The 26,148-nt window shown below is 48.0% G+C and overlaps 1 protein-coding gene across 2 annotated transcripts in view; it reads right to left on the reverse strand.

The window, feature by feature from the left end:
• The window catches only part of LOC119965619 (zinc finger CW-type PWWP domain protein 2-like), a 205,696-nt gene that overhangs the window by 156,243 nt on the left and 23,305 nt on the right, over window positions 1-26,148 (reverse strand). For both annotated transcript variants that reach the window (XM_038796405.1, XM_038796404.1), the window contains exon 3: window positions 4,037-4,196. In XM_038796405.1, coding sequence (XP_038652333.1) covers window positions 4,037-4,196 — 160 coding nt within the window. The remainder of the gene's footprint in view (window positions 1-4,036; window positions 4,197-26,148) is intronic.

The raw sequence follows: 26,148 nt of genomic DNA on the forward strand, positions 1-26,148 counted from the left end.
ATTCACATAAGTAATCTTCTCAGGTTGGCCGCCAGCTGCCTACCTTTCACAAACAGTTTGGTCCCCAATCACCGGTACGCAGTCCTCCATTCTAACCGCCAGTACCTTTGCCAGGAGCTGGCATCAAAATTAATCAGGGAGATGGCCTGTAGGACCGCACGCCTCAGAGTCTTTACCCCGCTTCAATATCAGTGATATAGGGCTTGCGACATTGTCGGCGGCAGGGTCCCTCTGTCCTTGCCCTCATTGAAAATCCTCGCCAAGACCAGGCCCACCAGCTCAGAAAGCTTCTATAGAACTCTATGGGATCCATCCGGCCCGGGACTTTCCCCGACTGCTGGCCTTTAGGCCCCCCAATACTCATCCACTCTAATCGGGGCCCCCAGCTCATCCACTCGCCCCCCACCTACTGTTGGGAATGTTAACCGTCCAGAAACCTTTCATCTCCTCCGGTTCTTCCGGCGGCTCCGAAGTATACAGCTTGCGATAGAAGTCCCGGAATACCTTATTCAATTCCTGCGGGTCCTCCACTCCCATCCATCACTCTACCTATTTCCCTGGCCGCCTCCCTCTTCCTGAGTTGCTGCGCTAACAGTCTGCTAGCCTTCCCCATGCTGTATACCACTCCCCTCGTCTTTCTAAGCTGTTCCACGGCCCTATCGTGGATAGTGCCCCCAGTTCCGCCTGTAGTCTCTGCCTCTCCCTGAGTAAAACCTCCCCCGGGGACTCCGCGTGCTCTTCATCTATCCGACCCATTTCCCTGACCAATCTATCCATCTCTGCCCTGTCTGCCTGTGGGCCCCAATTGAAATCAGCTCCCCCCGCACGACTGCCTTTAGCGCCTCCCACAGGGTCGCCGCTGAGACCTCCCCCGTGTCATTCACCTGCAAGTAATTTTGCATACACCTCCGAAGCCTCTCACAGATCCCCTCCTCCGACAGCAGTCCCACGTCTAGCCTCCATTGCGGGCGTTGGTAGCTCGCCCCTCCGATCTGCAGGGTCTACCAGTGCGGGCATGGTCTGAGATAGTAATTGCCAAATATTCCATGTTCTTTACTTCCTATATAAATCCCCTGCTTAGTACGAAGCAAATCTATCCTAGAATATACTTATGGACGTGCAAGTTAAAACGAGTAGCCCCTTCCTGTCGGGCTGTCTGCGCTCTCCAGGGGTCACTGCCCCCATTTGCTCCCATAAACCCTTTCAGCTCCCTTGCATTGCTTGGAGTCTACCCGTTCTGGGCACGACCGATCCAAAGCGGGTCAAGGACAATGTTTAAAGTCCCCCCCCCCATTATTAGTTTGCGAGAGTCCAGGTCCAGGATCTTCCCCAGCACTTTTTTAATGAAGTCCACGTCAATCCCAGTTCGGGGCACTAATATATTCACCAGCACCACTCTTCTCCCCTCCAGTCTGCCCCGTACCATCAGGTATCTGCCCCCCCCCTGTCTGCGTTATGCCCTCCGCCTCAAATTGCAACCCGCTTGTTGATCATGATTGCCACCAGCCCCTGGACTTCGAGTCCAAGTCCGAGTGGAAGACCTGGCTAATCCAGCCCTCATTAGCCTGGTCTGGTCAGATCAACACTTTCAGATTGTGACCCCTGCAACCTAATTACTGTCCCGCCCTCAGAGCCCGCAAAGTGCGGCGAACACCCTTAAGCGGCTCAAATCAGTCCCCTGACGTTCCAGGGGATCAGCTGGTCGGGGGGCACAACCCCCCCCCCCCCCCCCCCCCCCCCCCCCCCCACCATGCTGGTCAGCCATAGCCTTTCTCGGGCCGGCCCCCGGCCCGTGCGTCGCGCCATTCCTGGCCCGCCCGTTGGCTGCCTCCACCCTCAACCTCCTTTCCAGTGCCTATTTCAAGTCCCTCCCACGTCAACAGAACAACCCCCCCCCCCTAACCACATCCCCCGATACCCCCACCCCTGCCATCCACTGGCTGTGATCTCCCCCCCCACCTGACTCCCTTGAATAGCCAATCTGCTAGCCCGGTGACTCAACACTCCAGCGCCTTCCTGTCTCATTCCCATTGTTTCCCCGTCCTCCTCCCCGCTCCCCGGCGCCCCATCCCCCTCTCCAACCCACTGGAGCAAACTCACTGGCACAGGAGGCATGGACATCAACAAAACAAACAAAAAAAAAAACCCCCAAGAAAACCCCCTCCAACCCACGTCCTTGCTGACCGCCCCCCCCCCCCCCCTTCGTTACGGTGCCGGCTCCAGTGTCCTCCGCGAGCTGCACAAAAAGTACAAATCCGCCCAAAAAGGAAAAAAACAGAAAAAAGCGGAAAAAACAAAAACATAAGAGAAAAAACAAACAATAAAAAAAAAACCAAACCAATGTCCATGAACAAAGGAAAGAGTCCCAAATGTTCCGCTTGGCACCTTTGACCCAGCAAACCGTTGAACAGCAGTCCAGGCCCATTCGGCGTACATCCCACGGTAGTCCTCGGGCCCTAATTCGCGTCCGTGGGGCCTCTTTTCGGGACCAGCCCCTGATCCCTCGCAAAGTCCATCGCTTCTTAGGCTCGGAGAAGTAGTGGTGTTGACCCTGGTACGTGGCCCATAGAGGAACCGGGAACAGCAGACCAAACTTCACGTGCTTCTTGAACAGCACCTCCTTGACATTCTTAAAGGCTGCCCGCCGCCGAGCCACCTACTGGCTTAGGTCCTGGTAAATGCGGAGGACACTGTTGTTCCACGTGCTGCTCTTGGCGCTCTTTGCTCACCACAGCACCCGCTCCTTGTCCACAAACCTGTGGAACCTAATCACCATCGGGTGGGGGGGGTCCGCCCGGCCGCCCCTGCCTCGCCTGCACTCTGTATGCCCCTTCCAGCTCCGGCGGTCGCGGAAAGGCTTCGGAAAGGCTGCATCAATAGGTCTGCTACAAACGCTGCGGCCTCAGCTCCCTCAGCCCCCTCCGGGAGGCCAACCGTCCTCAGGTTGTTCCTGCGGGCTCTATTCTCCAGCTCCTCCACTCTGTCCAGCAGTCTTCTCTGCCGCTCCTTCAGCCCGTCAACTTCTAGCGCCGCAACCGTCTGCGCATCTGCCTGCTCCTCCACCGCCTCTCCCAGCTCCTTAACTTTAACATCTTGCGCATCCAGCCTCTGGTTCAGCTGATCCACCGCTTTCTGGATTGGGTCCAAGCTGTCCCGTTTCAGCGCTTCAAAACTGGACTTCATTACCTGGAGCATGTTATCCAGCGCTGCTGGATTGCGGAGTCTGGGGTCCGTGTGTCCGCCATCTTAGGTTCCAGGTAGGTTTCTTCTGGTCCTTGCCTCTGTTCCTTTTTCTCTCTTTTCTTCTGCCTCCTGGACTCCCGCTGTTCCATGTGCTGCAGCCCGCTCCTCAGCACTTTCGCTGCCGCCTTCCTTCAGGTCCGTGGTCCTGCTATCGCGGGGAATCAGCCCCGAAACGCCCGCCGGAGTGAGAGCCCGCCGAACGTGCGGCTCACTCGGACATCGCCGCCACCGGAAGTTTTTATTAAACATTTTCAATCGACATTTTCTTAAATGCATCACACCGGCCTAAATAGCTGCCAATGTGGCCTTTTGAGGTCTGAAGTGGGGACACAATTCTGGCAAGTTGGGTTTTTAAAGAGTTTTCATGATATTCAAGTGAGTGCAAATGCAGTTCTCAACATGGCACGGTAGCCTGCCCAACCCACCATGAAAGTTGGGAACAGAAAATCGGAAACTATTTTTGTGTCAACGGGAAACTGACTTTTCGACTAGATTCCAGCATCGCAATAATTTGCTTTTATCTACAATTTCTCTCCCGCCCGCCTTGACACCCATGGCTGATGGGATCGGAAAATCCTGCCCCATGTTTCTGGTACAAATCCATTAAAACTGCAATTTTTAACCTTTTGAACGGCGCAAGTTGAATTTTGAAAGTCACCTGTTCCCAAACTCTGATTATTTTAAACCTGGATTCAGAGAACTTTGAACAAATTTAAACTGATAACTGGGGAGATGAAAAATATGTAAATTAAGTTAGTCTTTCAGGCCTCCACAATTTCAAAATATTGCATACCAATTTGCCTGTGCAATAGGGCTCAACATATCTCACTGCAATCCAAGCTCTGGTGTGTGGCTTTCCCAAGAACTCTATGTGATATTGTTCTACAAAGCCATCTTCATCATACATCACATATTCTCCAGTAAAACCATCTGCACAAAGGATTGAAGGCCAGCTAAAAAAAATGAAATTAATAATTTAACAAGATAGAACTTCATAAGTGTAACTGTACAAGTCACTTTACTTTAGTACAGAAAATAAGATATTTAAGGACCAATGATATTTCTGGATTACTCAACAATAAATTAGAACGGTCATGGTGCAATACCTGATTCCTTCAAACTAGTAATCACAGAATTAACATCAATATACTTGAGTCACAAACCTAGTGTTAACAGTAGAAACTGAAACTTAAGACTCATTACTTAGTGGTACAAAATTACAATCCCACATTGTAAAATTTAACATAGCATTACTTAGTTATGCTCTTCCTCATTCTAAAGATGCAATTTACTCCTCCATATAAAATAAAAGGCCGACTACCAAAAGGGGGTAACCCTATAGCATTAAGAGAAATGCACATGCATGAATCATGTAATAATGTAGTCTTTACACTGTTCCAAAAGTTATTTTTCTTACTAGCTGTCTCATTTGGGAAACAAAGGTGGGATTCTCTAAAAATGGGGCTATGTCCCCACGCCGGCGGGAAAACCGGCGCCAACAAATCCGGCGTCAATGGCCCCCAAAAGTGAGGAATTTTCACCTTTCTAGGGGGCGAGTTTGCCGGCGGAGCCGTCCCCGCAGCTCCAGCCAGCGGAGAACGGCCCGCGCATGTGTGGAACGGCCAGTGCGATCTCACGCATACGTGCGGAACGGCCGGCGTGATCTAGCGCATCCGCGGAACAACTGCCATATTTCCGCGCATGCGCGGGAGTTCCCTTCTCCGCGCCCCCCCCCCCCCCCCCGGCAATATGGCGGCGCCCTACAGGGGCCCGGCACGGAGTAAAGTAGGCTCCCACAAAACCAGCCCGCCCGCCGATCGGTAGGCCCTGATCGCGGACCAGCCCACCGTGCCCCCCCCTCCCCTGGGTCATATCCCCCCCGCCCCCCACCCTGCACACTTACCTTTCAGGTCCCGCCATGCGTGAGGTAAGTAATCCAAACCGGCGGGACTGGGCCAAACTCGTCGGCCACTCACCCCATCGGAGCCTGGAGAATCGCCGGTGGCCGCTGTCAACGGCCCCCAACTGGCGTGGCGGCGATCCCGCCGGCGCCCGAAAAACGACGCCGGAGAATAGGGAAGCCGGCGTTGGGGCGCGAGATTCTCCAACCTGCCGCCAGGTCAGAGAAACCCGGCCGTGGTTTAGTTCTTTTCACAAGAAGCAAGTCAGGGAGCCAAATAACAAGAAATTAATCATTTCAAAAACTGTGACAGCTAGTAAGAAAGTTTTGTACGTAGAAATTAAACTGTGATCGAAGAATGAACAAGGTTACACTTAAGGTAGATAACCTAACAAAATTCCTCTTTCATTCAATCTGCATGCAGAAATGAATTATGCAACTACCTCATGCTATGAGTTACGACTGACATCAACTCCAGCAACAGTGTCAAAGCATTTGTCAGCTTGAGTTGTCAAATTGAGACATATTTTGAAAAAGAATGGAAATTACTTTCCAGAGCTCAACTATCTACAACAGTTATTTGCCCTGTCTCAGTACAGCAAATGTTATTTTTTCTTGGTGGATAGGCAACTAAAGGATAACACAATGACCAAAATTTAACTTGGTAGGCCGCTATTATATCTGAAAATATAATAAATACTTAGAATTAAAGTGGAAGATATTCCTCTGTAAAGTGCAAAACCAAATAAGACAATCAAAGAGACGGCATTAAAATAGATTAGCAAGTAAAGTTAAAGAAAACCCAAAGATGTTTTTCGGGTAGCATGCTGGCACAGTGATTAGCACAATTGCTTCACAGCTTCAGGGTCCCCGGTTCGATTCCCGGCTTGGGTCACTGTCTGTGCGGAGTCTGCACATTCTCCCCGTGTCTGCGTGAGTTTCCTACGGGTGCTCCGGTTTCCTCCCACAGTCCAAAGATGTGCAGGTTAGGTGGATTGGCCATAATAAATATAATAAATAATAAATTGCCCTTAGTGTCAAAAAAAAGGTTAGGTGGGATTACGGGTGTAGTGCCCTTTCCTTTTTTTTAAAATTTAGATTACCCAATTATTTTTTCCAATTAAGGGGCAATTTAGCGTGGCCAATCCACCTACTCTGCACATTTTTGAGTTGTGGGGGCGAAACCCACGCAGACACGGGGAGAATGTGCAAACTCCACACGGACAGTGACCCAGAGCCGGGATCGAACCTGGGACCTCAGCGCCGTGAAGCAGTTGTGCTAACCACTAGGCCACCGTGCTGCCCGTAGTGCCCTTTCCTAAGAGCCGGTGCAGACTCGATGGGCAAAATTGCCTCCTTCTGCACTGTAAATTCTATCGACAATATATTAATGGTAAAAGGCTAGTTAAGGAAAAAGTGTGATCTCTCAGAGATGAAGATGGGAACTTGTGTACAGACGTAGAGACTGTGGGAAGGGTTTTAAGTGAATATTTTGTCTCTGTATTTACAAAGGAAAGAGATGATGCAGATATATAGTCCAGGAGGAACACTGTGAAATATTGGATGGGAGAATCATAAAGAGAGAGGAAGTATTCCAAGGGTTGGAATCCTTGAAAGTTGATAACTCCTGGACAAGTCCCCAATTTATGTTACGACATCCTGGGCTGGTGCACAGTCAATTCCACCCCCACAGGCCCCAGACTCCCAACAAGTGTTAATTAACCAATAATTAGTATAATTCTGAGATCTTTGGTCCTTACTCCTCCAATGACTTACAGTCATCAGATTTGTAAGTGTAACACAATAATTGTTCTTTTATAACAAAAATAGAGACAAGCCATGAAATAATTATAATAGAATAACGGCCAGCTAATCCACTACTCTCCTCTTTTACCGTCCCACTCTCTACCTAAACACACATAAGACATACATATGCAGAGGAAGGGGAAAAATAAAAAGAAGATTAATGTGAGATGGAAAATGAGTGCCCTTGCTTCTGACGTTGGATACTGTAGAGAAAAGCTCTCCAAAACTATATTGATGGGTTGGTGGATTGGACGGTAAAGTGGCAGATGGATTTTTACACAGAGACGTGTGTGGTAATGCTCATTTGACGTGAGGTCAAACAGTGATATAGAGTACACAATAAATGGGAATATGGGCAGCATGGTAGCGCAATGTTAGCACTGCTGCCTCATGGCACTGAGGACCTGGGTTCGAACCCGGGTGACTGTCTGTATGGAGTTTGCACATTCTTCCCGTGCCTGCATGGGTCTCACCCCACAACCCAAAAGATGTGAAGATTAAGTGGACTGACCACACTAAATTTCCCCTTAATTAGAAAGGCAAAATAATATTTGGGTACTCCAAATTTATTTTTAATAAAATAAATAGGAATCTACCAAGGTGGATAGATGAAGTGAGAGATCTTGACGTACAAATACACAGGCCTAAGAAATGCTCTTCATCATTGGCCGAGGACTAGAATATAAAGTATCGATTTATTGTTGGAAATGTATAAACACCGGTGAGGACATGACTGGAGTATTGTGTGCAGTTCTGATCACCACATTACAGGAAGGATGTAATTACTCCTGTAGCTGCTGAGGTGATTTATGAAAGCTCACCTTCTCAACCTAGCCGCTGGCCTGAGGTGTGTTGATCCTCAGGTCAAATCACCACCAGTCAGCTCTTCCCCTGAAAGGGGAAAGTAGCCTATGGTCTATGGGACTACAGCAACTTTATCTGACTTTTTGATTGCTCTTGAGTGAGTGCAAAGGGGTTTTACAAGAATGTTGCCAGAGCTATAAAGATGCCGCTGTGAGGAGATTGGATAGGTTGGGGTTATTTTCCTTGCAACAAACATGGCTGGAGGGTGACTTGATTGTGGAGTAAAAAAGGGGAAGAGATAAAGTGGACAGGATAAAATTATTTCTCTTGGCGGAGAATTCGAGAACTATGTAAAGGGGCCATGAGGAAGAACTCTTTTACACAGAGGGTAGGGTGTCTGAAATTCGCTGCCCGAGTTGGTTGGTGGTGGAGGCAGAGACTCAAAACTCTTTTTAAAAAGTACCTGGATCTGCACCTGAAGTGCTGTAGGCTACAGGCCTATGGGCTGGGTGCAGGAAGGTGGGATTAGGAAGGGCACGTTGGTGTCCTTGGGCTGGTATGGACAAGATTGGTTGAATGACTCTTTCTGTGCTGTAACTTTTCTATGGTTCGAACGTGTCTTGGACCCATCCACTTTTCAGGTTTTAATGTAAACAGGATTGAGAAGGAGGGCTGTGGCTGACAAACCCATTTTCAGGAGGCCAGTCCCTTATTTAAATGTTTTTACCCTTCTTCACCACCCCCTACAATCTTCTCCACTGCATTACGGTGGTGGTGTTTCCATACCTTTGAGGTCGTTGTTTGCCAGGTGATAGAGGTCACAGGTTTGGAAGGTCCTGTTGAAGAAGTCTTGGTGAGTTAAAAGCATCATTCTTAAAAGTGTAGCTTAATTAGCCAGGCTTTTTGTTTCAATCAATAAAATCACACTTCAAAGCCATGTTCCTGCCATTTCCTTAGATATTACATAAGGCATTCAAATTGTTTTGTCCAAAGTGGAAAACAACGCAAAAATGAATTCTATTTATTTTTTGATTTTTCTTTGTTTGTGTATTTCAGCTGGAATGATTGTATAAAGCGCACTCCCGAGTGTCAAACCATTCTTCTGACTGGTTCTTCGTGCCATTTCCATTGAAACAGTCAGGCTGTGTTCATTTAGTTCTAACATGCAAACTCCCATCAATGCAAAAGGACTCGACAAGAGGGCATTCACACTGAGAGATGGGAATTCCTTCTCTAATGCAGCCAAAGGACTGTAGCAGTAAAATTGCTTTGCTTTTCTTCTCCCTCTTGTGCCATACTTGAATGGTGAACTTTAAAATTGGAAATATAAAGAGGTTTATTGTTGAGAAATGGAAACAGTTACTCTTAAAAAACTAGATGATTTAATTATTTTTACTGATACAATATTTATAAAGTGATCAATGTCGCACAAGCTGAGGGGCGGCACAGTGGTTAGCACTGCTGCCTCACAGTGCCGAGGTTCCAGGTTTAATCCCGGCCCAGGGTCACTGTCCATGTGGAGTTTGCATATTCTCCCTGGGTCTCACCCCCACAACACAAAGATATGCAGGGTAGGTGGATTGGCCACGCTAAATTGCAAATTGAATTGAATTGAATTGAATTAAATTGAATTGAATTGGAAAAAAGAATTGGACACTTTAAATTTAAAACAAAAAAAATGTAGCACAAGATGGAAATTCACCATGTGTACAGGTTTATGTGCAACATAAGGAAAAATTTCGAACAAAAAATATTGCAACTTTCAACAATTATCTTGAGGAAAAAATGAGTGGCGGAAAATGTCGTGTGGGGTGGTCATAAATAGAATAAACAAAACGGTAATTGAGTGCAGTTTTACCGACATTCAAGTACAAAAAAACCACGTTATGAGCATAATGAGCGAAAGCATCTTGTATTGTAATCATGCTAAGAGTTCACTTTCTTCAAGAGTAAATTTTGTGAGTTTGTAATTCTGGCCTGAAGTTTCAATCAAGAAAATGCCAGTATTTTCGGTCCTAATTCTCTTATCGATTGAAGAAGGCAACTTAACACCACCTTCAATTAGGACAATTAGGGATGGACAACAGGTTTTGGCTTAGCCAGTGATGTCCGCATCGTGTCAATTAATTTTAAAATTCTTGCTGCTAAATCTCTATACCATGGTCACAACTTCTCTCCATGCTATACTGTAAAATAGGATGTAAAGATTTAAATTGCACATGATGAGGTGTGCAAAACACCTCATTAGTTTGCAGATGATGGTGAGCTAGTTGCAGCTTATTTTACATTATTTAAGGTTTTCCCCTGATAATTTAAATAACTAGTCCTAATAAAGAAATGAAAGAATGATTTTGAAAGCAAAATCAAGGACTATGAATTGAACTTCAATTTCAGATCACTCATATATAACTTTGCACTAGTGGAGAACTCCTGAAAGTACACTAGAATATTAACTGATGGCGTACATAACACAACACAGAATTTACAGTGCAAAAGGAGGTCATTCGGCCCATCGAGTCTGCACAGGCCCTTGGAGCACCCTACGTTAGCCCACACCTCCACCCTATCCCTACACTTACACCCTATCCACATAACTTACCATACCTTTTTGGACACTAAGGGCAATTTAGCATAGCCAATCCACCTATCCCTGCACATGTTTGGACTGTGGGAGGAAACCGGAGCACCCGGAGGAAACCCACGCAGACACAAGCCGAGAATCGAACCTGGGACCCTGGCGCTGTGAAGCCATTATGCTAACCACTATGCTACTGTGCTGGCGTACGCAGTGAGGCAAAGAGATTTGTCCTCCCTGGAAAAATCATTTGTAATAACTGTATGGTGCAAGATGATAGAGTGGCTGAAAGTGTAGATGATGAGAAAATATGACAAAATAGCTGATCTCCAGCAGATTGCTTTATCATTTGTCCCAAGTATACTTGCCACAAAATATGTGCTCAAAGGCTGCGGACCATAACCTGCTCACTCTTTGAAAGCTGTCATTGAAATTTTCTATGTTTATTGTGCACGGTTATACAGGAGCAATACACGCTTACAGGATATCTTTTGCCCTGAGAACTGTTGTCCCACCAAAATCTTAAGAACGCATCACACAACGAATCCAGCACACTCTAACTGCATGATGCACAGTATTCAGATGCTGACACAGTGAGGCGTATTAAATGCAAGCAACAGGGGTATTGCAGAGAGCCCTGCATTGCCTTCTTTCGGGAAGGATCACTGAATTAAGGCAATTAAAAATAGTTGGATGTTAGATACCATTCAGTACATCTTAATGAAGTCTTCGTAGTCTTAAGTAGTTAAGTGTATGCATTTGTTAACAGCAGGAATTGGGGAAATATGTACACTAAAAAGTTCAAGCTCGGAGCTGTCTCTATGCTTGCACATGGCTCTTCTATAACTACCCTGGAGTCGACCACAACAGTTGCTACGATACTGGACAGAAACCCCAATTGGGATATGCGGCGGAATTCTCCATCCCGGAGACTAAGTGTTGACACGAGGTAAGCAACCGTGCACTTCCACGACAGCAAAATGGGCGCTGCACCTGGACCGATTCAACGACCATTGAGGGGCTAGCACCAGCGCCAGGTGAAACACAATCTATTCCAATGAGAAATGGTGCTAGGGTTCGCCAGATTCGCGATTGACACTCAACAGGCTGACAAGCTGCAGCCACATGTACACACTTCACTCCCCACACACACCATCCCAGCCAACAAGATGGCAGCGAGGAGAGCGGAACCCCACTTTACGGACACCAAGCTCGAGACCTTGCTGGATGTGGTGGAGGAGAGGGGGCAACTCTGTATCCTGGCCCATTCACCATGCCTGGGTGCAGGTGGAAGAGGCTGTAAGCTCCATGAGCAACACCATCCGGACCAGCCAGAAGTGCAGGAAGAAACTGCACAACCTCCTCAGGGCGGCCAGGGTAAGGAGACATTACTGGGTCCCTGGTATTATGGGCCAGGGTTTAGAGAACCCCAAAGTATAACATGGAGTTCACCTGACCCGCAACTTTAAATAGATTTTGGTTATGAAGAGCACAAGGGTCCCACTTTACAGGTGTGATGCAACCGAGAACTAAAAGTATTTTTAAACAAAAACAATGTTTATTCTATGAATCCAGTTAACATTTTATAAACACACCCCCCCCCCCTCCCACCGCCCCCTAGGTGAAGGCCGGCCATAACCAGCGGGAGAAGATTGGCAGGGAACTGCCATACTTGCAGCCCCTCACTGCAGTAGAACAACGGGACCTGGACATGGTCGGCGGGCCCAAAGAAACAGCAGACGACAAGATGGAGATCAGCCCCAGGTGGGAAGTGAGGCCCCCGCTGAGTTGCGGTTCCCTGTGACACGTGTGTCACCGCGGCCACCCCCCCTATCACCACCCGCACCGCCCTTGTACCTACACCACTCCCATAACACCCTCACACTCCACTGCTCACTCACCCACACCACCCTTACATCAGCCTCACACCAATCGCGACCCACACTATCTCCACACCCACCCTCACCCCCACACCACCCCACCAACCCCTCCAGCTAACCCCCCCCCCCCCCCCCCCCCCCCCCCTCCACCGGCCCCCAGTCTTGTTTGTTGGAGAAGCTGCTGGTGATGGGGCAGACCCAATGAGTGCCCCCTGCCCCCAGCCACATTCACAGCCAGAGCCCCAAGTGCCAAGCATCGACGGGGACACCGACATGGAAACGAGCCATAGACCCAAGACCCAGGACAACCTGGAGCTCGGGTCCGAGGTGGAAACTGCCTTCCTGTCAAATCTGTCTCCAACATTGTCCACCATCCAGAGACACTCACCTTGGTTGGGCACATTAGTGAAGAGTTCCTGGGGCAATATCTGGTGTGCACCACACACATGCTCTAGGACAGCAGGTGGAGGTGGGAATGCCCAAGTGGGTGGATGATCAGAGGGAGGGCCGACCCCAGGGACTAGCTGCCGCCCAGACGGATTTCAGGCTTTTGGAATGGACAGTCCCATCGATCCTGGAGATGCAGTCGCAGAGCCAGAGACTACATGATGGGTTGTCGGCGAGCATCCAGCACTTGCAGGTGGAGGAGTTGTCAGACGATGCGGAGCGTCAAAGCTCATTATAGAGCGATTATCATCATCGTCCATCCCATGTACCAGACCCGCTGTTACTGCCTACCCAGGGCCCACCGTAATACAGCATGTATGTATGACAGAGCGGGTTGCAGGTGGGTGGGTGGTCGGCCAGGAGGGGGGTGGAATGCAGTGCCCGAGCCCCTGGCCAGTCCCCTGCCTGGTCAGTAAATCTGGAGGCGATCAATGCATCCTGTGCACGTTGGCTCTGGTGGACTCCATGCCTGCCTGGGCTCCATGTCCTGAAAATTCTCGCCCTCCCCGGAGCTTGACGTTCATCCCCCAACTCCAGCATGTCAGCCCTCTGCTGTGCGATGTTGTGGAGAATACAGCAGGCCGCCACGGTGCAGGCGACTTTCCCAGCGCTATACCAAAGGGCCGCTCCAGAGTGGTCAAGGCATTTGAATCTCATGTTCAGGATGCTGAAGCATCACTCAATCACGCCCCGGTTGCTGCATGGCCGTCGTTGTAATGGGTCTGTAGCTTCCGATTAGGCGTCATCAGCCACGACTGCAGCTGATAAACCCCGTCACTGAAATCAACCCCTCAGCTGGGGCTGCATCTTTAAAACAGAGATGAGGAGGAATTTCGTCAGCCAGAGGGTGGCGAATCTGTGGAACTCTTTGCCGCAGAAGGCTGTGGAGGCCAAATCACCGTGTCTTTAAGACAGAGAAAGATAGGTTCTTGATTAATAAGGGGATCAGGGGTTATGGGGAGAAGGCAGGAGAATGGGGATGAGAAAACATCAGCCATGATTGAATGGCGGAGCAGACTCGATGGGCCAAGTAGCCTAATTCTGCTCCTATGTCTTATGGTGTTGAAGAGATCAGGAACCATCGGGTGTGCCAGGATAAAGGCATGTGCACACTGCGCAGCTGATGGTCACACACCAGCTGGACGTTCATCGAATGGGAACCCCTTTCAGTTGTTGAGGAGCGGCATGTCATCTGCAGGGGCTCGTAGGGTGACATGCTTCCCGTCGATCACCCCCCTGAACCCGGGCATGTCAGCGATGGTGGAGAACCTGGTGGGCTCGGTCCATATTGAAATAGATGTATTGTGCCAACTGGGCATATAGGGCTTCTGAGACGATGTAAATGCACCTGTGAACCAAACACTGTGAAATTCCGGACAGATCCCTACTCAGCGTCTAGAACGATCCCGTGGCGTAAAAGTTCAAGACAACTGTCACCTTGCCGGAAACGGGTATCCTCCCCCATGGTGCCCGGTGTGCCATGATTGGGCCGATATGTCACATTGTCCCCCTGCTCAGCCAGAGTCTTCGACGGCATGCCCATCCGGCAGGTCCTCGAATGACAGGTGCAGCCGGTACACACAAGGCCTTATGCGCCGCCTCCTTTGTACTTCCTCTCCTCGACCTGTTGGGCGGCCAGTTCTCCATCCTCAGCGACTGCCTCCTGTTCCTCTGGGACAGGCCCTGCTGCTGCAGTTTCCTCCTTCTCGAGCAGATGCAGCTCATACAGCCACAGTGCATACCCCAGGGCTGCGGCAACTAGGAGGAAGGCCACCATTGCTGATTTTATTCCAATATCCATTGTCTGAAGGGGGTGAAAGGCCGACATGTTAGCATGGTGCGAACGCCCATGCCCAACCAGGTCAACCGGGCTACACGGTGGCCGCGGCTGACACCGAAGACCCTGCTTCCCCCGAGTGGGTGGGAGGGTCAGCCACAGGGCAGCCAATGCCATCTGGGAGGCAGTTTCAGCGGCTGTCAGCGCAGGGAGTGCCACCAAGAGGACCGTCACCCCAGTGTCGCAAGAAGCTAAATGATCGGCCTCACGGGAGAGTTGGCGTCGCTCCCCACACCAGTTGCACTTGCCACCACCACTCCCCATCAACGGCCCTGCGGTTGTCACCGCATCCCAGACCCCCAACACAATAACACGCCTGAGCTCCAGCACACCCAGTCACCCATCTGCACATCCCATCCATTCCCAATGCCTCACGCTGCCCCCCCCCCCCCCCCCCCCCCCCCCCATCCCGATGTATGAAGCATGCGGCTCACAATGCTCTCACTTTGTTCCCACAGGAGACATTGTCCCACCTGGACTGCCACTCCGAGGGCAGCTGCTGCAGGGTCCACAATATCAACCATAATGTGGTATCTGTAAGGAATTGGAGGGACCGACAATCTGTTTGGGCTTCCAATTCAGTATCCCTGGGTCCCCCAGTATTCTCTGCCGTCTCTCAGGGTGCCATCTAGTGAGCCGGTTAGGCTGTGGAACCCTGCCCTGCACAAGCAGCCCCGGTGACAGCATGGGCCCCTAGGACCGAACCCAGCGACCACGCTCAGGTTCCTCCCTCTCAATCCACCCTCCGGGTGCAGGAGTATCCCCACTCTTGCAGCCCAGATCCACGGTATTTGATTGTTGGCTGCTGCCACTGCTATGGTGCAGCCTCCTGTGTTCAGGCAAAGTGTCCAGGCCTCACAGTCTGGTTGGGATGCTAGGCAGTCACACCCGCCTGTGACATGGCTACCCATGAGAATCCGCTTGGGAGCTGTGAAGTGCTCACATTGTTAACATTGCCAACCTTTAGCTGTGCGGCCAAAGGCCGGCACAGTCAGTGGGGCTTAAAGTGACCTGCACCATATTACCATATGCACCAAACGAGGCTCTGTCCTGGAGGTGTTCGGCGGGATGGACAGGCAGATGCTTAAGTTGCCCTTGCTATGGGTATACACAACCTGGGGGGTAGCAGACCAGTGGACGGTGAGCCCCTCGCGCCTGCATGACTGCTCACTGGGGAGCCGGGTAGATCATGGGAGGCCGTTGGATAGGAGATCTTTCCCATTAATCAGATCGCTCAGATTCGTGCCCATAGAGTTAAACCTTGGGTGATATCTATGGGCTGCATTGTGCCCAAATTGCAGCGTGGCGTGGCACGGTCGGTAGATACCAGGTGATCCCTCTTCCAGGATCTACCTGACTCACCGCGCCTCGCGAGATCTAACGAGATGTCGCGATTTAGCAATTCTGCATATTAGAGTCAGGCAGCTGCTCTCGCTCAAATATGCTTCCCATGATCTAACCACCACGCCTTGCAGATCACAGACGAGCATTGGTCAGTGTTGGTGTCCACAAATAGGGACCAGATGAAACGGCACTCGAGGGGGTCTCCCGGGGGATTGGAGGCCCCTGGTCCTTGCCCTTTGGGCAGGGTGGCACCCTGGCAGTGTCAACAGGGTGCCAACCTGGACTAAGGTGCCCAGGTAGCACTGCCAGTTGGCTGGGGCACTGCCAGGATGTCAGGCTGCCATTTTTCCTGTGACGGGGATCGGCCACATGGGGTTCAGGGGTCACGTAGGCGGGGCATGAGATCAGGACTTCATAGAGCTCCTCAGTGCAGAAAACGGGACGAAGTGTGGCCTCGGCCACGTGTTCTCTGCGGAGGCCCCAATCTCCCCGAATTGTCATTCAATAGCATGGTGTTTCCCGGCACCGGCTAATCGTGCACATTACAGGACTCTCTACAATTGTAAAGGTTGAAGGACTGCTAAGAGGTGTCGAAGCAAACATAGTTTTTCCAATTCTATAGTTGCTGCCTGCAATATCACTAATAAGTCTAATAATTATTGCCTACAAGTGCAATTAAAATGCAGTCTAAAACCTCTGATGGGTGATATTCAACTATTGGCTAAAATCCAACAATTAATACAACAGTCCTAGTAATTGTGATGAAACCATTCATAGCCACTGAAGCAGCTGTGAGGAGCAGGAGAGAGATGCTGGTTGCTATTCATAGTGGAAAAGTAAGATTTACCATAGTTGTATTTGGGTTGAAGTTCTAGTTTACCAGCAGCAAACACTAAGGTCAGCAGATTACATAAAACTAAGGTTAACTTTGGGTGTGGGCAGAGTTGACATAGTAATATAGATTTTCTGACTGCGCCTGCTTAAACAGTAGTATCATGACGGCACCTCCCAACGTCCTGGGTCAAAGAAATTTAAATATTTTTATGAAGAGTATGTGCTGCTTAGTTTTGCATGCCATGTACAAAATCTTACACTGACTGCATCAAAATATCCCAGAGGATGGAACATTGTTGAAGTGGAACACATATTCTAAATCTGGAGGCAAAAAAGTTAAGATGAACTACGAAAGGAAACGAGCAGAAAACATCAACTCTGATACCAAAAGCTTCTGTAAGTATACAAAGAGGAAGAGAATAGCTAAAGTAAATGTTGGCCCTTTAGAAGGCGATACCGGTGAGGTAATAATGGGAAACACAGAGATGGCGGAGGCACTGAACCAATATGTTGCCTCTGTCTTCATGGTAGAGGATAATAAAACTTTTCCAAGAACTGCAGTTAATGCAGAGTAACTTAGTGAAATAACCATTGTTAGGGAGAAGGTATTGAATAAACTAATAAGACTAAAGGCAGATAAGTCTCCTGGACCTAATGGCCTGCACTCTAGGGTATTATGGGAGGTGGCAGCAGAGATAGCGGATGCATTGGTCATGATATTTCAGAATTGCCTGGATTCAGAAAAGGTCCTGGTGGATTGGAAATACACTAATGTAACTCCCCTATTCAAACTCCCCTATTCAAAAAGGGAGAGAGGCAAAAAGTAGGAAACTATAGACCGGTTAGCTTGACCTATGTGGTGGCCAAGTTGCTGGAATCAATCATTAAGGAGGAGATGACTGAACATTTAAAAATAATCCACCATTGTCAGCATGGTTTTATGAAGAGTAAGTCATGCTTTTTGTTTATGGCATGCATATGAGAAGTTACAATCTACAAACAATTCGGGAACAAACTTCCGAACAAACAACTATACAGTTTGTACAAGTTTTTCCCCTTTTTCGCCCTCCCCCTCCCCCAATCCCCACGATGAACAACTCCTTAAACACAGTCACGAACATCCCCCACCTTGCCTCGAAACCCTTCACTGAACCCCTTAACCCGTATTTGATCTTTTCCAGCCGAAGAAAGTCATATAAGTCACCCCGCCAAGCCGCTACCCCTAGTGGCATTGCTGACCAGCACTCCAATAAAATATGTCACCAGGCAATCAGAGAGACAAAGGCCACAACATCGGCCTTCCTCCCATTCATCAGCTCCGGCTTCTCCGATACCCAAATAATGCGACTAAAGAGTCCAGCTCAACCTCCTCCCCTACAATCCTTCCTCGGACCACAAACACTGCCGCCCAGAATCTCTCCAACTTTCGCAGCCCCAAAACATATGTGCGTGATTCGCTGGTCCACGCACACACTTCTCACACTCGTCTGCCACCCCCTGAAAGAACCCACTCATTCTTGCCTGAGTCATATGTACCTGTGTACGACCTAGAACTGTATCAGGTTCATCAGGTTCCGCACAAGTGGGCTGCATTTACCCTTCATAGTGCCTCACTCAATTCTCCCCAGTTTATCTTCTCCCCCCCCCCCCCAGATCCCCTTACACTTCTCCTTAATCTTCACCACCTGCTCACCTCCTTATTCTCCCAGTCACCTGTCTATGTCTCCGATCCTACCCTCCCCTTCCACATCCGGAAGCAACAATCAATTCAGCTGGGTGTACTTCGGCAACTGGGAAACTCTTTCCAAACTTTCCGCGAGAAGTCCCTTACCTGCAGATACCTAAACTCACTTTCTCAAGGAAGTTCTACCCTCTCCTTCAATTCGTCTATACTGGCAAACCCTTCTTCCAGGTACAAATCCCTCACTTTAACCAGCCCCCCTACTCTCCACTTCTATTATGTGCCATCTATCCTCCGGCACAAATCCATGGCATTAAGACCGATATCCCTTCTATCCTAAAGTGCCTCCTCAGATGGTTCCAGATCTTCACCGTGGACTGCACCACCAGGCTCCCCGACTATCTGCTCAGTGGCATTTGCATTGCTGCTGTCACCATAGCCCTTAAACTGGACCTGCTAAAGGGTTCTGAAAGAAGCCCTTCGGTATAAAGATCGGGTGTGTCTGGAATATGAACAGGAACCTCGGCAGAATGTTCATCTTCATCATTTGGACCCTCCCTGCCAAAATCAAGTGCAGTGTGTCCCACCTCGAGATCCTCCCGCACCTCCTCCAGCAGTTTTGTTGAATTCCACTAATGAAGCGTCGCCTATTCCTCGCTAACTCAATCTCCAGGTATCTAAACCTGCCTCTAGCCACCTGAAATGTCACCCTCCCTGAATTGGCTCTCCAACCCAACTCATTCACCAGGAAAACTTCACTTTTACCTTTGCTCTCAGCGTCTTGCAAAGGTCTCCTAAAATCCCCACCTCTGCCTCCAATGCCACCACCTGATCGCTGTAGGCTGATATCATCCGTTCATTCTCTCGGATCTGCGACCCCTGTGCCTCCAAATATTTCTCCACCCTCTCCATCGAGCCCTTCAGGGGCCTTTGGTCGATTCTCCTGGATCTCCTTCCTCTGCTGGCGGAATTCTTCCTTGATGAAGGCCATCAACTGCTCTACCTTGAGCTTTCAACTTGCACTAGCTCTTCCCCCTCCGCCATCCTTCCACTGGCTGCTGCACCACAGGTCTCTTCCAACTCCTTGGCCAAGTATTTCACCTTCTTCTGCCGGGTTTGGTAACCAGCAGACATACCACATCCGGGGGGAACTTCTCCTCCAATCTTCGGCTACACTTTTCTGTTGAAGCCCCTAATTTTCGGTAAAAAGAGCTCCTTTCTACGTCTTCAAGCAGGAGCCTGTGTGTGACCACTCACACCAGGGCTGCCACCGGAAGTCCAAGGGTAAGTCATGCTTGACAAAGTTGCTCGAGTTCTTTGAGAATGTAACCAACAAGGTGGATAATGGGGAGCCTGTGGATATGGTATAGCTAGACTTCAAGAAGACGTTTGACAAGATGCCGCATAAATGGTTGATCAAGAAGGTGAGATCACAGGGGTTTGGGGGTAGAATACTAGATTGGATTGAGGATTGCTGACTGACAGAAAGCAGAGGGTCGGGTTAAATGAGTCCTTCTCTGGCTGACGAACTATAACTAGCGGGGTGCCGAAGGGTTCAGTCCTCGGACCTCAACTGTTTACCATCTATAAATGTAACATAGCAAAATTTGCAGATGATTCTAAAATAGGTGGGAAAGCATGTGTTATCAGAATGTCACTTTAAGAAATGTTTGTCTGCTCATGTTACTGCAGTGATGTCAGAGTGTGGGTGGGGCTGAGCTCTGGTTCTGCTTTTTAGTTTCACTGAGAAAGGCTTGGGTGTGTCTGTTTTTTTTTGGTTTCGCTTTCAGTGTTGGAGCTACAGTCAGCCACAGAAGGTGTAATGCTGTTTCCTCTGCCATGTAAAGACTAGCTCATGATCATTTGGTGAATTCAGAGTGATAACTGTTCTCAGTAGTGAATCTAAACCTGATGTGCTTCTGTTAAAAGGGTTTTTTAAAGTCTTTTGGATGTTAAAAGGAAAGTTTAAGTATTACTTAGAATGTTGTATTCTTTGGGGTTGTATTTGAATTGGTGGCTGCTAAGATGTTCACTATATGTTTTTTAAAAAGGTTAACTTGAGTTCATAGAATAAAACATTGTTTTGCTTAAAAAAATAATTTTCGATATCTGCTGTACCACACCTGTAGAGTGGGCCATGTGTTCCCCATACCACAATCTATTAAAAGTTGTGGGTCAGGTGAACTCCATGATACACTTTGGGGTTCACTAAACCCTGGCCCATAACACATGGCAGTGAGGAAGAGAGACAGATTTTACAGACGGATATATATAGGCACATGGAGTTTAATGTGGTTATTCATTCTGGCCGATAAAGTAGTCAGCCAAATTATTATTTAAATGCAAAGCAGATTGAAAATGCATCTGGGCAGAGGGATCTGGGTGCCTTTGTTCATGAATCATAGAAAGTCTGTATGCAGGTACAAAATGTAATAAGAAATGGAACGATAGTGTTTATTACAAAAGGACTGGAGTATAAAACTGGAGGTCATTGTTGCAATTGTACAGGGTGTTGGTGAGACCACATCTGGAGTATTGAGTCCAATTTTTGTTCCTTATTTGAGGAAGGATGTTGTGGCATTGGAGGCAGTTCAGAGGATGTTCACCAGATTGATTCCAGGGATGAAGGTATTGACGTATGAGGAGAGATTAAACAGATTGGGCTTATGCGCGCTGGAATTTAGAAGGATGGGAGGGAATCTGATAAAACTATACAAAATACTAAAAGGGACTGATAAACTAAATGTAGACCAAATGTCCCCCCTTGTGGGCAATCTAAAACAAGAGATCACAGAGAAAGGTTGAGAGACGTTAGATTTAAAACTGAGATGAGGAGACAATACTTCTCGCAGAGGGTGGGAACTCCAGGCAAACCCTGAGGGCGTCCTGTTTGATTTGTGGAACTCGCTGTCCCATAGTGCGGTGGAGTCCGAATCATTAAATGGTTTCAAAGAGGAGATAGATATATTTCTGATTTTAAAAATGAGTGATACGAATATGGGGAGCAGGTAGCAAGGTGGCTTTGAGACCAGGAAGAGATCAGCCATGATCTGATTGAATGGCGGAGCTGAATTGCTTACCTCTGTTCCTAATTCCTACATTCCTATGTTTGGCCAGGCTATGGGTGGGGCCTACCCAGCATTTACACTAAGGAATTGGTGTGGATCTGCAATATTTTCCGTGGTCCAGCCTGATTTAAATGAATTTGATGAGTTTTCAGCATGACACACATTCCCTGTGGGCAACTAGCTTATTTTGATGACAGGGAATCTGGTGTCTTGGCTGAATTTCAAAGGTTTGCAGCAGATTAAATGGGATGCTTCTACCCAGGAGGCTAGAAATTCGATAGACCCATTTTTAGGCACAGGTCTCACTGTTCGCACCCTGCCTGGTGCCCGTTCAGATTGAAGTGAACAACACACAAATTTGATGTACTCAGCTCTGCTGAATGATTGTAGCAGCATCCCAAATGGCTACCTTCTGCTCTTCTCTCCTAAATGTTGCCTGCAGCCTATATGCTCAGCATAAGGACCAGACAGCATTGTTAGTGAGCCATGTGATCCATTATTAAAAAGAAGCCGCACTGCTGAAGTGAAGGCTGAAAATCAACAACTGGGAAGATTGCAGAACACAAAATACAAGGGGGCTTGCTTCCAGTTTAGTGACACTACGCTGGAAATTCTGGAAACCACGGTGGTATCCCTGAGTGAGCAAGAAGCCTTCATGCTCCACATGAGGAGGCAATGTAAACAAGTTACTTGGTGGAGGGTGGGGTGGGCGCAATAGCTTGGGGGCAAATTGTCTGGAGTCTAGTGTCAAGGACATGGCAGCAGTGATGGAAGAAGGTACAATGACCTTACATGAGAAGTCAACATCAGTTAATGCATCTTCACATTCCATCACATGCCCACTGTACCTCCGAACTCTCATACAGGCCCAGGCTCCAGACACCTGGGCAGCACGGTAGCATGGTGGTTAGCATAAATGCTTCACAGCTCCAGGGTCCCAGGTTCGATACCCGGCTGGGTCACTGTCTGTGCGGAGTCTGCATGTCCTCCCCGTGTGTGCGTGGGTTTCCTCCGGGTGCTCCGGTTTCCTCCCACAGTCCAAAGATGTGCGGGTTAGGTGGATTGGCCATGCTAAATTGCCCGTAGTGTCCTAAAAAGTAAGGTTAAGGAGGGAGTTGTTGGGTTACGGGTATAGGGTGGATACGTGGGTTTGAGTAGGGTGATCATTGCTCGGCACAACATCGAGGGCCGAAGGGCCTGTTCTGTGCTGTACTGTTCTATCTATCTATCTACCTTTCACTCATCCAGCAACACTCCCTGCTACGCTGGGCTAAATTACTAGGACTGCTGTGCTTCCCGGCGAGAGTGGCAATCGCCCCAAGGTGGATGAACCTGCTGTCCTCTCTTAGGATGAGTGTTTAACCTCTACCAGTGCCACTCTACCAGTACCGCTTCTGCTGCCTCTCAGCCAGCAAACCCAGATTGCTGCTGCCAAGCCAAGGTGGCTCAATCTGAAGACAGGACTTGAAGGCCCAGAGCTGCTCAAGTCCACCCCATATGGCCGTTTGCAGACTCCCCATAGAAATCAGCAGTTTTCTATCAGCCATGCTGCAGTCACTGGTGTAATAACTGTGTACGAGCACCAAGACAACAATGGTACCCTCAAGGCAGACACTAAGGGAATGTACACCAGTTGAATGGTTCAATGTTGTTTGTATAATCAAATCCATTGTGGTATAAAGAGTCCAGATTCTCCAGTCAGTGGCAGTTCTGAGCGCATATGCCTCTGCCTTCAAAGATTTCTACTTTCCTGGCCTTATCTGATCTTTTTGTGCTTTTTCAGCTGGGACTTCCAATCCTTTTTTTTTTAATTTAGAGTACCCAATTCTTTTTTTCCAATTGAGGGGCAATTTAGCATGGCCAATCCACCTAGCCTACACATCCTTTTTTGGATTGTGGCGGTGAGACTCACGCAAACACGGGGAGAATGTGCAAACTCAACACGGATAGTGATCCTGGGCCAGGTTCGAAACCCAGGTCCTCGGCGCTGTGAGGCAGCAGTGCTAACCACTGCGCCACCGTGCCGCCAATGGGACTTTCAATCCTGACTGTATCAGCGATGGATCGGCACAGTATTTCAAGGGGAACACGGCAATTACAGGAGAACACAGGTGTTGGGCAGAGAGAGAATATGCCTCCTGTAGCTACCATATTCAGGTAAACCTTTAAAGCTCACAACTCTTTCAGTGCGTGAGTGGTGAGTTTATGGGCTGACTTTTATGGCCCCATGCTGGCATATTTGAAGGTAGGGGTCATGTAAAATAAAGCAGGTGGCTTTCCCATCACCTTCCTTCCAACCCAGACCTACCATATTACAATTGGCAGGGAGGCACCAGGCAGCTCGCTGACCTTAGATCTATTGGGGCCTTTAAGTGGCTCACAATTAACTTTTTCATCAGAGGGGTTGGAGAATAATCCTGCCCATAAAATCCAATCCTGTGGATGAATGGGTAGGTTAGTGAGTGTGTGAGTTTGGATGGGACTGGGTAGTCATGTGCAGACGGTAGTTAGTTCGGGTCAGGGGTTGGTTGCGTGATTAGTGGGCATGGGTGGGGGTAGTAGGGTAGTAGAAGCAAATGTTACTCAAAATAACTCATCGGCAACACATGGCATTGCCCATTATTTAACACGAGTTCAGGTCCGTTCTTGTTGTAGAATACCTGATCCTCGGTGGGAGTTGCACAAAGTTGTAGTGAGGTTCTGTGTGGTTCAAGTTTGGAAAACGTGCATCACATCATTCTTTGGATTGTGCAATTTCAGGATTGTGTTGATTCAAGGTCATACCCAAGGGATGCACCCACGAGCATCCTTCACTGTCAGCAATGCTTCACATGCAATGGTGCATCATGCTCCGAGAAAGCAGCAGTAGACCTCCACAGAACTAATCTAGGTGCGTCAAGACAAACAAATTCCTACCTCAGAGTGTCTACCTATAATGCATTGACTGCCCGAACACTCATATTGACATTCCTTCTTTCTGCTGCTGTGATTGTGTCTTTAATTAATATTGCTATTCCCTCTCCTTTCCCATTCCGTAAATCCTTCCAAAGATCCGAAACTCTGAAATATTTAGTTCGCAAACATGCACAGCTTTTGGGGAGATCTCTGTAATCTACATCACATAATTTCAGTTGAACTTGGATTTCTTATTCACTTGTTTTAATTCTTAAGTTATCGCATTCATGCGCAGAACTCTTAACTGGTAGCTGCCAAATATTATCCTAGTCTTTTTCTCACACATTTTGACTTAAAGTATGGATTTTTCTACTCAATTAATTAATTAGTTTTATATGTCTCCCAGCTGCCTTAATTTAGTCTTTCTTCGAACAAGAACAGTTGGCATAGTTCCAAAGAAATCACATTGGACTCAAAACATGAAGTCTGTTTCTCTCTCCACAGATCCTACTAGATGCGTTGAATTCTTCTGGCAATTTCTGTTTTTTAGACAACCTCTGAATCCAACTGGTTGTGGACCAAGCCATCAGGTGCAATCACTTTGGCAGCAGGAATGCCTATCTGGTCGGGCCCTTGTTCAGTTATGTCTACAACATTCCGACTGCAATTTTAACTGATGGCCTGAGTAAGACACCCATTGTGGCCTTCCAGCCTGAAGATCTAGAGACAGGAGGGGCCTAAACAGGTAAATGTGTGCAGGAGTAGAGAATCCTGCTGCCAGTGAATGGCGCGGCCAAATTATCCATCCTCGCTAGCAGTGGTGGTGGGACGGACTCGCAATGGAGAATCCTGGCCCATGTCTGTGTATGTAGAAGATCCCATGGCATTATTTCAAAGAACAGTGAGAGATTTATCCCTCATGTTCTGACAAATCAACATCGCAAAAACAGATTATTTGGTTTTTATCGCATTGCTACTGGTGAGAGCTTTTTGTATGCAAACTGGCTGCTGCATTTCCTGTATTGTAACAGAAGTAACAGAAGCTATACTTAAAAGTATTTCTTGACTATAAATGCTTTGGGACATCCTGAGGTTGCACCCTGTGCACCGGATAAATGCAAGTTTGATTTTAGTGCAATAACATTTTAGTACATCATAAAAAGCTGCTGCACAGATCATTGCAGCTGACATAGCAGCTACCTAGAGACCTTAAATGTTAACTTTTTGTTTTGGATTTCTATGCAGCACTAGTTCTTATTTGTGAGCCAATTTATTTTGTGTGTTTGAATTCAATATCTCACTACCCAATATTTCTTCCAACATGGTGAATAATATCTGGCACTTACAAGGAGAGTGAAATTCTCAAAAATGTCAGCGCGAGTATAAAAAAAAAACATTGTTTACACTTCAATGTTTTCAATTAAAATTACAGTAGGGATTAATTTACTCGATTGGGTAAAAATTCACCTTGAGCAGTACAAAGTAGGCGGACAATTTGCTACCATGTGTTTTGCACCACTGCCCAAGATGAACTTAAAACTCTGTCTTAATCATTGAGAAATCGACATCCTACTTTTACATCTCACAACCCATCAGTGAAGCAGTAAATTGAACCATCAGCCTTTGTGGAAGCAAAACTTTTTTAAACAACAAAACTAACCAACTGACATAAATCTATGAAATCGTGCTGCAGTTCCAGGGCCAAGACCGGAGCTCCCATCCCTTTCAGCCTTTGGGAAGACTAACTAATACTTGAAAACTTAGTTCAGCTTTTCTTTATGAAAAAAAGTCAATTTTTTATTGCATTGTGCACATATGCACACGCACATACATT

Source organism: Scyliorhinus canicula, chromosome 5 (genome assembly GCF_902713615.1).
Source record: "Scyliorhinus canicula chromosome 5, sScyCan1.1, whole genome shotgun sequence".
NCBI lineage: Eukaryota > Metazoa > Chordata > Chondrichthyes > Carcharhiniformes > Scyliorhinidae > Scyliorhinus > Scyliorhinus canicula.